Source organism: Physeter macrocephalus, chromosome 6 (genome assembly GCF_002837175.3).
Source record: "Physeter macrocephalus isolate SW-GA chromosome 6, ASM283717v5, whole genome shotgun sequence".
In the NCBI taxonomy this organism is placed as follows: Eukaryota; Metazoa; Chordata; class Mammalia; order Artiodactyla; family Physeteridae; genus Physeter; species Physeter macrocephalus.
Window position 1 is genome coordinate 95,919,374 of NC_041219.1, and position 12,044 is coordinate 95,931,417.

At 37.2% G+C, this 12,044-nt stretch overlaps 1 protein-coding gene across 16 annotated transcripts in view; it reads right to left on the reverse strand.

The window, feature by feature from the left end:
* PPHLN1 (periphilin 1) overlaps positions 1-12,044 on the reverse strand; it is a 168,884-nt gene that overhangs the window by 147,644 nt on the left and 9,196 nt on the right. For 13 of the 16 annotated variants that reach the window (XM_028491446.2, XM_055085680.1, XM_007106047.4 and 10 more), the window contains one exon: positions 8,372-8,463. In XM_028491446.2, the coding sequence (XP_028347247.1) occupies positions 8,372-8,463 (92 nt within the window). Of the gene's footprint in view, positions 1-8,371; positions 8,464-9,504; positions 9,648-12,044 lie in introns of all 16 variants that reach the window. The other 3 variants (XM_055085684.1, XM_055085682.1, XM_055085681.1) reach the window with 1 other exon arrangement.

The window sequence follows — 12,044 nt, forward strand, 5'->3', positions numbered from 1 at the left end:
GAGCCATGGCCGCTGAGCCTGTGCGTCCGGAGCCTGTGCTCCGCAACAGCAGAGGCCACAACAGTGAGAGGCCCGCGTACCGCAAAAAAAAAAAAAAAAAAAAAATTATTTTCCATTGTCCTTAAAATATACTTTGCATCCATTTTAACACAAAAACATTTTATTTAAAATAAAAATTTTAATATATAAGCACCCCCTTAAGCATCTTTATCTTTTAGGAAAACATACTGAAATATTTTCATTTGAAATAAGGTTTTTTTGGATTTACTTCAAAATAATCTAGGAGGGAGGAAAATGGTGAAGGCATAGACAAAACAACATTGACCGTGAGTTGATAATTACCATTTGAATGATTTGTCCTTGGGAGTTCATTACATCATTTTGTTTACTTTCATATACTTAATTTTCACCCTTATAAAAAGTCAAAAACAACTAAAACATTAACCCACCAACAAAGTAACTAAGTACAATGGTACATGTAACTATTCAATGCCATTATTTCCTGACACAATCAACTTAATATGAATGCAAGTTTCATGGTCACAGAAACTTTGGTCTTATTCACTGCTCTATTCCCAGCACCTGGAACAGTACTTGGCACACATCAAGCACCACATACGTAATATACATTCCACTTTGCTATCTCAATTTTACGCTCCTGTTGGCATCACATGCTTTTTCCTAGAAAAGTACCACACCTAACTAAAACATTTGATTACCCACCAGGCTGGTGGACTTCTGCTTTCAAAAGCCTGAGGTTTCCTCACTCTGATCCCTCATGTTTTATGACATGTCTCTGTATTGTAGCACTTATTGGTTTAATTCACGCACTGAATTTTCAATGAAATATTTATTTTTCTGGGTCATTTCAATGGCTTTTGGGAATAATGGGTCAAATATCTGAAACTAGAACTGCCCCAGAAAATTAGGACAGGACTTCCCTGGTGGCGCAGTGGTTAAGAATCCGCCTGCCAATGCAGGGGAAACGGGTTCAAGCCCTGGACCGGGAAGATCCCACATGCCGCGGAGCAACTAAGCCTGTGCGCCACAACTACTGAGCCTGCGCTCTAGAGCCCGTGAGCCACAACTACTGAGCCCACGTGCCACAACTACTGAAGCCCGCGCACCTAGAGCCCATGCTCCACAAGAGAAGCCACCACAATGAGAAGGCTGTGCACCAAAACAAAGAGTAGCCCCCGCTCGCCACAACTAGAGAAAGCCCACACATAGCAACGAAGACCCAATGCAGCCAAAAATAAATGAAATAAAATAATATAAAAAAAAAAAAGAAAATTAGGACATATTACAGAATGTAGCCAAGAATTGATCATATCTCTCTGGAAATAGTGACAACAAAAAGAAAGTTAAGTTCATGCAATTCTGTCAGCCAAAAAAATTAAACACCTCCTAGGGCAGCTCTACACAAAGGAACATTATTAAATCAAAACTCAGCAAATGAACACTTAAGATTTTGTATTTCACATTCTTAATTTTCACATTTCAAGTAAACTGTAAAAAAAAAAAAATTGCACTTTAGGTAATGATATGCATGCTTAGGTAGGTAATGTAAAGTGTACTGTTGTCCACAGTTTACTTTGAAATGCATCCCCAAAATTTGATGGATTAAGTGTGTGCATAAAGGACAGACAGATGGATAAAGGCATGATAAAACAAGTTCAGTAAAATGTTAACAGTTGAATCTAAATGATGAGTAAATGGATGTTCACTATAAAATTCACTTTTGCTGTAGGTTTGAAAACTTTCATAATGAAGTACTGAAAAAAGTTTTATTTACATGGGTAAATTTACAGGAACACTGACTAGGTAAAACAATAAAATGCGGGGCATAAACAGAATTAAATTATGCATGTGCACACTTTTAATAAAAGTGTTTCATGAAATAAGAGTGGGAAGAAAAGGAATATTTCCACATTCATATATTTCAAGCAATAGTATCTGGAATATGTATATAACTGAATTGCCAAATTAAGTAGACTTGATTATTTATTTCAAGTTGGATTAAAAACAGATGTCTGATTTTATCTTGGGTACATTTAAATATGAGAATATATGGAACAAATATATGTCCCATACATTACCTATAAGGCCTTAGAAATTAACAAACTCATGTTCTGAATTCACTAAAAAATTGGTTTCTGATTGGCTAGAGTCTCCAGGAGGGAAATAACCAATGACAAGAACAGTAGAAACATTCAACTAACCCAAGGAAATAAATATTGTTATGTCATTGCTTAATTATAAAACCTAATTATGTAACTCAAAACTAATTATATGTGACAGAAAAATTTTTTTTAAAAATATTTTTTTGGCCGCACAATACGGCTTGCGGGATCTTCGTTTCCCGACCAGGGTTTCAACCCGGGCCATGGCAGTGAAAGCTCCAAGTCCTAACCACTGGACTGCCAGGGAACTCCCAAAAAATAAACTTTTTTAAAAATGTTGCCGCTCATCACTACCCTCGGTCTTTACCATTCTCACTGCTACCAAGATTAGAAAATCTTTTACTTAATATGCATTTGTTAAAGGAACAGAAGAAGGAGGCAGGTAGAAGCAGATAGGACTGCTTTAGTCCCAGTTACATTACAGTGCCCCAAATATAAGCTGCTAGTGTTTTGATCCTAGTTTCCAAACTTTACCATCTCTAAAAATCTGAAATAAGCCCATGGAAAATGGACATTTTATGCTGCAACTTCATTAAAATGTTCCACATTACCTATCTGTTCCCTATCAGACTAACAAGGCAGACTTGCACAACTGGAAATTTACCGGTATCAAAAAGCCATTGTCACAAAACTTGAAAAAGGCTACAGAATCATATAACGAAGCTCACAGAAATTACAGATTAAAAAGTAGAAAGCATGGTTTTAAAAATAAAGACCTTACAGGGACTTCCCTGGTGGTCCAGTGGTTAAGACTCCACGCTCCCAACGCAGGGGGCCCGGGTTCAATCCCTGGTCAGGGAACTAAATCCTGTGTGCCCCAATTAAAGATCCCACATGCCGCAACTAAAGATGCCGCAACTAAAGATCCTGCATGCTGCAACTTTATTTATCCCGGCACAGCCAAATAAATAAATAATTTTTTTAAAAAATAAAATAAAATAATTAAAAGTAAAGGCCTTACAGACATCTAGAAGTTAAATGTAGATGTTCTGTGATAATCAATGTCCTCCCAACAAAGGAATGTGTATGTTTACATGCAGATTCTGTGTAGTATACTTCTTTGGGCTTCAGTCTCCTATTTATCTACCCAAGTTTAAGACTAAATAAAAATTTATGTGAAGCACCTTAAAAGTAACTTATTATTGATACAGAAGTAATTTTTAAATGCTCTAAAGTGCTAAAATAATAATTGATATATCTGTCAAGTTGTACATTGAGGATAAGCTTTCCAATACTCAAATTAAGTGTAATTTAACATCAGCACCAAAATATATGTGTCCAATTGCCTTCCATGTTTATCAAAGCTAGAAGCTCACAAAATAGTTGCTTTATAATTGAGGTCATACTAGTGTAGTAGGTACCTTCTAGAGTCCCTATTTGATGTCATACTTTATGTCACAGAAATAGTTTCTCAAACACATTTCTGATGTATCAGAATTGGTAATGAATGGGACAAAGGGAACAGTAAGAAAAAAAAAAGAGAAATGCAGTAAGATCATTTGTTGTTAGAGAACAGAACCCAAACATACAAAATAAAATAGAACACTAACTTTGTCTATCCCAGACACTAATGAGAGTGTGTTCTCACTTTATGAAGGACTGGCTAAAGTTTTACATTTAGAAAAAAATATATATTCTGTCCTTTCAAAATTTTAGGTAAAGTTTTATTTACGTATGACAGCCACATAAAAAAGCATACAAACTGTAAATGTATTTCTGGATAAATTTTCACAAGCTAATCACACTGTGTAACTACCACCCAGATCAAGAAACTGAACACTCCTAGCATGGCAAAAGCCTTCCTGCACTCTTTCCCAGTCACTACCTCTATCTCCCAAAAGTAACTTCTTTCCTGGCTAGTTCTGCCTGTTTTGAAACTTTGTATAAAAGGATTCATACAGGACACACTCTTCTTTCTTCCAGTATTGTTTGCGAGTGTCACACATGTTGTTGCATATGGCAGCAGTCCATTCTCTCTCATTGCTGTATAACTGCACAATTAATTTATCCATGCTGTTGGACACTTGGATTGTTGCCAGTTTGGAGTTCTTATGAATAATGCTGCTTGGGAACATTCTTGTACATATCAATATCATACACCAATAATACTTTTTAAAATAACATTAGATGATCTCTGCTTTGTAAGCAAGTATTTTAAAACTTTTAATTATGTTTTTATTAGATCCAAAGCCAGAATTACAACTTTAGTGATTTACATTTCTAGTTCCAGTGTCACTTAAACACTTTAACCCAAGAATTCTGTCGGTCCATGAAATCAGATGTGAATAAAAAATTACTTTTTCACCTAAAAGTAGGCAACAAACAACACAACAGCAAAAGCAGTATCTGTGGCTTCACCACTAACAGAAATCACAGATATTTTTATGTTCATTTTATAGCTGTCGCAGATACCTCAAAGTATCATTTACACTCATCACTCCTTTGAAAACACAGCAATGAATCCCCACCATTAGTTCTTGCTTGATATCTAATAACCTACTAAAAGAAGTATATATTACTATATCACAAATTTGGTTGCTAATAGTTTTATAATTATATTCAAATATAAGTGGTCTCCCTTAATTCTGTGTATTTTATTTTATAGTTTTTAAAATGCTATTCTAGGAAGAGATCCATAGGCTTCACAACACTGCTAAAGGGATCATGGCACAGAAAAGGTTAATAACCTATGCTTTTTTAACTAAAATGTAGGTGTAACATAAAAAGCAAAGGGATAATTTTCCAAGAGCCATCAAAGGGGTATAACATATCGAGAGGAAAGGAAAGCTTTAAATTACTAACCATAATAAGACCAAGTTCACCAGAAAAAATGTAGTGTCTTGAGTCTTGTGGAGGGGGGATGTGGGAATACAGAAGGATTTATAAAGTAATAGAAGTTGATGGGGGGGGGGAGGTGGAGAGACCAATCTAATGGAATTAAAAGAAGAAAGACCAGAGGAATGAACTTGGACAAGTTCTGGGCACATTCCATACTCCAGAAGGAGAAAAGCAGTCTGGGCTCCTCCCTATCTAGGAGAAACCTAGTAGCCAGAGAACTTAAGGAAGTGAGATTTACCTTTAGGCACTTACAGTTGAGTACATCTAGTCTGATTTTAAGGGCACTTGTGGTAAAAACATATCTCCCTATCAGCTTACCAATGATGAATTTATTTTACAAAGGAAAAATGCCTCTGTTTCACTTTTACACACACACAAAAGGTATAAAATGAAAACGTTTGGGTTTGTTTAAATTTTACTACAATATCCTCATTCACTGAGGACTTCCCTCACCTGTCATCTTTACCTCAACTGTCATCATCAGCAACTTCAGTGTTCAGCTACAATCTGACTTTCTTAACTTTGCATTCAGGAATCACCTGATGAACTTTTAAACACTATTGTCCAGATCCTATCCACAGAGATTTTGACTTAATTATCTAGGGCCCATTCATTGGTATCTAAAGAGCCCTCTAGGTAATGTACAGTGAGGACTGAGAGCCCCTAATCTAGATTACTGATCCAAAATCTAACCTCAAAGTTTTGCTGACCTCAACTACAATAACCTTCACCCACCCTCATCCCCACCACCATATACTGAACTTCAGTCACCCAGAACTGTTCCATCTTGGAAACTCTACATTCCAAAATACTGATTACTTATCTTTCCACCATACCCTGGTCTTCAACCTCATTAATTTCCTGTCCCTCAATCCCTTACTTCTTTCAATCCATTGTCCCTCTCATAGCCTTATTCCCTTTCCTAATCAGCCCATTCCACATATCGCCTCAGTAATTCTTCAATATCCTTACCTCGCTGGGTCCACCATTCATCTTGGAATCTTAAATCAATACAACTGGCTTTCTCTACTCCCAACCTGGGCTACTTAGATAATAAAGCATACAATCCTGCAGATTGGTGCCCCTATAAAATTTAAGGTACATAAGCTTACAGCCCCTCAGCAACAGGCTTTTTAAACATCTCTAGTCAGGAGATACCTACAATGGCTATGCCAAACTTCAATGGCCTCAAGTCTCCCTCTATCTCCTCCACTTTCAATAGATGATCTTACCACCTCTTACTTGAGAGAAAAATAAAGGCTGTTAGATATGAGCTTTCTCAAATCCATTCTCACACAGGCAATGATGCTTACTAGAGATAGAGAGGGCCCTACTTATTGGTCTTTATGACACTGATAAACTGATTATTCCCATCTTAAAACTCACTCCTCCCCCAGCATATTTAAGCCAGCTTCCTTGATAAGCAATAGCCTCTGGGCAGGTCCCTCAGCTTCCAGTTTTAACAGCTCTTTAAGCCAACTCCCACTGCAGTGTGTTCTATCAAATAACACAGCATGCACACATAATGCAGAATGGTGTCTTAAAAGTTTTACATCATAACTTTCCCTATGATTTTATCATGAGTATTTCCCATTGTTCTCTGAAATTATATTTCTGTATATAAATCTCTGTCTACATTTTAAGGCTTCTAAAACACTCTACTACATTCTAGAAATGTACCATTCAACACTCAGAATTGTTTTGAAAATTAGGACGTTGATATATACCTCACTTATAGTAAGTAGGTACTAGTTAAATAGATAGTTACAATAAATTTCCATTTAAAGTAAATCATCCCCTCTCTAAATTACCTTATTTTATAATTTGGAGCCATGTAAAAGTGTTACATTAAAAAAAAAAAACTAATTAGAAAAGAAAAAAAAAGGCAAACCCCCAAAATCAAAAACAAAGTACGGCTTCCCTGGTGGGGCAGTGGTTATGAATCCGCCTGCCAATGCAGGGGACATGGGTTCGATCCCTGGCCCAGGAAGATCACACATGTCGCAGAGCAACTAAGCCCGTGCACCACAACTACCGAGCCTGCACTCTAGAGCCCGTGAGCCACTTGAGCCCAGGTGCCACAACTACTGAAGCCTGCGTGCCTAGAGCCCATGCTCTACAACAAGAGAAGCCACGACAATGAGAAGCCCGTGCAACTCAACAAAGAGTACATTCAGTTAATGGCATAACCACACAGAAAATTCTTTTAAGTATCCCAAATTTCTAATGGGATATTTCCATAGGAGGGTGAGGGACCTAAAAAAATAATTTTAAAACAATTCATCCCTTTTCCCATCCCTGTGTTAGTCCTACACCTTGTTTATCTATCACTTGTTTGTTCTAGGTAAACTATAAAATAATTCTATCAAGCTGAAAAAAATTTTAAATTGAGATTTTGATTAGAAACATCAAGACTATTAATTAATCTGGAAAGAAATGACATTTTGTAATAATTAAGTCTGCCCCTTCTGAAATATGGGAGGCCTCTTCATTTTTTCCATCTTAATTCATTTTAGAGCAACCCCAAGCTAAGCTGTAACCTGGCCAAATGACAACCAGGAAGATGATATCACCCATTTAAGTGGGTTGTAGGATTTACTTACAAAATATACAAAAAATAACATATAAACTAATATTTGTGCCCTTTGATAGTGTATAATGAATCCATAATATACCCATATACCATTCACCATGAGCCCAATCCCTTGGTGCTTAGAATGGGCCTAAGCAAAAGTTTAAGATTGACAGCTTCTTGACCTTACCCAAACCCTCCCTTGGGTCTCTATAGAGGATTCTGAGGAGAGAAAGAGAGCATACACACATTCAATAAACAGTGAGCTCCTACTATGTGCCAGGTACTAAACACAGTGCTGGGAATACAATAATAAGCAAAACAGCAAGCTCCTTTAGAAAAGAAAAGGACTGGTTCAAAATTACCAATTCCCTGAGCAACAAAGAGACAAGCAGTAGAACAGCAAAGCAGAAACTACCTACCTCCTCCTACTTTAGAACTTCACATATCCAATTTGCAAACATTTTTAGGAATATAGAAAAACAGGTGACAGCCAATAGTAGGAGCAGGTGCTCAAATATTTCTTTGTTAACTGATGGTCTGAGCTTCATCAAACCTCAAATTTTCTTCACAAATTAAGTATAAATCCTCCCTTTTAGAAATTTAAGCAAGAATACAAAATACAGATTTTCTACATAAATAAAATGTTGCCTTTCATTTTCAAACTTTTGACTTTTAAAAGATAAGCTTGATCTATCTACATTTCAACTAGCTTTTGGGAGACAAAATTCACTTGGACACTTGGTTCTGAATTATTCTACAGGTAAGAACAACTTACACTGGGGTGACTTCGAGGAGGTACTCTTTCTCTTGGAGGTCTTTCATAGTCATATCGTCCCTCAGACCACATTTCATCTCTTCTGTAAGCCACTAAAGAATAAAAAAAAAGAAATCAAAGAATAATGGGTTTTATGTTACTAGGAAATAGTAAAGAATAAAAGGAAAAATGATTACATTCTAATACAGATATTTTCCAGAGATACTTAAGGGAAAAAAAAAAATGTAAGTGACCGAAAGGAAAAAACAATGATTATGGCAATTCTTCAAAACAATTTTGAAATTTTCTTTAAAAAAAAAAAAATGTAATAGAAAGCCCCACCTTCCTTCTATTTCCAAGGCTGTTTAAAAGCTCCAAAGACCTTATTCTCATCAACTGTGGGAAAATCCATAAGACCACAGATTTTTCATTCTCATAGCGAAAAAATTAGAAAAGATTCATTTTAATGAACAGTGTAAAGGCTAATAAGCAAAGCTGGATGGTGTGTACAACAGTAGTTTCAGCTTTTCTACATCCTTGGAGCTTACTGTCTCTCTATGTCCAATGAAGTGGTTTTAACTGAAAAAAATACTAAATAAACAATCCTGTAAAAACACACTCAACAGGACTTCCCTGGTGGCACAGTGGTTGAGAATCCACCTGCGAATGCAGGGGACACGAGTTCAAGCTCTGGTCCGGGAAGATCCCACACACCACAGAGCAACTAAGCCCATGCACCACAACTACTAAGCCTGCGCTCTAGAGCCCGCGAGCCACAATTACTGAAGCCCGCGTGCCCCAACTACTGAAGCCCGCGTGCCCCAGAGCCCAAGCTCTGCAACTACTGAGCCTGCGCTCTAGGGCCCACGTGCCCCAACTACTGAGCCCACATGCCGCAACTACTGAAGCCCGCGCACCTACAGCCTGTGCTCCACAACAAGAGAAGCCACCGCAATGAGGCCGCGCACCACGACGAAGAGTAGCCCCACTCGACACAACTAGAGAAAGCCTGTGCGCAGCAACAAAGACCCAACGCAGCCAAAATAAATAAATAAATAGGAAAAAAACCCCACAAAACACACTCAACAAACCCTGAGACAAACCACTCTTGATTTTGTTTTTAATATTATAATCTTATTTTAATGCAGAGGCACCTTCATAAAATTTGAAGTTAAAAGTTCTGTCAGCATTTTTCCCATTTGGGATGCAGAGAGAGGCTTCCTACTTTGACGGAGAGCTGACATTTTCTGGGTAGAGGGCTAATGCAGTGCATTACAGAGTCCAGATGAAAGAGCATCTGTGAAGAGGTAAACAAGGCAAATAAGACAGAAGATGAGAATAGGGTACAGGAAACAGCCCAAAGGTCATTTACATGAAATGGTGATACAGTAATTGAGGGGCTGGCAAATGTTTTTTTAACGGACCAAACAAATATTTTTGGCTCTGCAGATCACAGGTCTCTGTCACGACTACTCAATTCTGGTAGTATAAATGACAGCAGTCATAGGCAATATATATAAATGTATAGGTGTGGCCGTGTTCCCAAAACATTTTATTTACAAAACCAGGCAGGTGGCCCACAGGGAATAGCTTGACAAGCCCTGGAGTAGATGACAAATGGTTAACAGGGCAGAACTGGGAAAGGGTGAAGTAATCATGGAGCAGGTTAGAGCTGTGAACCATCCTGATGTGTAGGATGATCATGAGCGAGAAGTGAAAATGGAACAGGTACCAAGTTATGGCCTTTTAGTACATAGAAAATAAGGCAACAAGTCCACATACATAGTCCACAGATCAGTGAAGATGAAAAATATTTCAGAGAAGCCATATGTCAAGAGATTTTTGGTGGTTCTTTCTGATGTAATACTAAGGGGGAAGAAAAAGAAATAGACACTCCATTTTGACAACACAGAACTGTAATAGTTTAGGTTAGTTTAGGCTAAGGAAAAAACAAAGACTGGAAGATGAGAGCAATATTTTTTTAACACTATCATAGTAAAATCAATCTTAATTTTCTCTGTACAAACAAACCTATAATATTTTCTAATACAATCAGACCAAATAAAATGAACTAACTAACCAAAGATGCCTAGGGAAATGTTAATTTAAGTTACAAATTAGCTATTAACATTATGCATAAATCAACCTGAATTCTAACTCTACAATCAGACATCATTAACAGTGTTATTTCAAAGTAACCAGTCTTTTAGGTAGAAGAACTGATGGAAGCTTAAAAGGAAAAGAAATAGTCAACATGGAAAAGAAATAGTCAATGTTGCTTCTCCTCACCTACCTTTACTGAATCCAGGTTTCAGTAAAAGGGTTTCAGTCTAAAGAATGAGTTAGGTTTTATACTACTTAAGATACAGTACACAGAAATAGTAACAGCAACAAACTGAAATCAAATCACAGGAAAAAATCAACAACCCCCCAAAAAAATAGACATATGATATGAAGACAGTTTACAAAAAAGGAAACACAATGGCTCAATCTTTTGAAAAGATGCCCACCTTTCTTCAAAATAAAGAAGATGAAAACTAAAACTATAATGGAGTACCCAAAGCTCTGAAGAAAGCAAACTGTTTTGATGAGAGTAAGGAAAGCAACACTCATAATTAATGGAGGAAGTATAATTTGGAATAGACTGGGAACAATTTGACAATATCTATTGAAAATGTTAAATGCACATATGCTTTGACCTGGCAATTCCACTTCTACGTATACATGTACATGTGCATGGAAAAGACTGAAAGCAACCTAAAATGTCCCTCAGGAGGGTACAGGTTAAATACAGTGTTGTACATTCATATAAAGGAATTCTATGCAAACCATTTCAAAGAAAAATAATCCCATATATAATAATATAGAAAGATTGCCAAGATACACTGCTAAGTAAAAAAGAGCAAAGGGCAGTCTAACATGTAGAGTATGCTGACATTCTGGAAGTAAAAAGGCAAGATATGAATACATATATGCTTTTGCACAGACCACTTCTGGGAGTATAAGCAAGAGAACATAACCGTGCCTGCCTCTGGGAAAAATGGGGTGGCTGGAGTATAGGAGGGTAAATATTTTCACTGCATGTTTTATACATCTTATTATCTATTATAAAAATAAGAAACTGTTTTTCAAGGTCTTGAAAATCATTCAATAAGTATAACGTGTCAATTGATGGCAAAAATTATTACTATAAATTAATGAACTAAAGGAGAACATAAGGAAAAGATTTTGTAATTAATGAGAAACAAAAATAGACTACAAGAGTTCTAAAGAAATCCTATGTAGTTTCTTAACTAGATACAGCAATAAAATACTGAAATCTACTGGCTGCCCACAAAGAATGTATGAATAATTACTATACTACTTGAGTCTTTTCAGGAATCAAATTTAAAGTTTTCAACAATCTCCTGTAGGTGGGTGGGAAAATACAGACATAAGGATTTGTGTCTGTATGTACGAATGGAGAAAAATAACTAAACCTTCATTATTTGTATAAATAAAACTCTCAAAATAAAAAATTATGCGCCTGGGCTTCCCTGGTGGCGCAGTGGTTGCGCGTCCGCCTGCCGATGCAGGGGAACCGGGTTCGCGCCCCGGTCCGGGAGGATCCCACGTGCCGCGGAGCGGCTGGGCCCGTGAGCCATGGCCGCTGGGCCTGCGCGTCCGGAGCCTGTGCTCCGCAACGGGAGAGGCC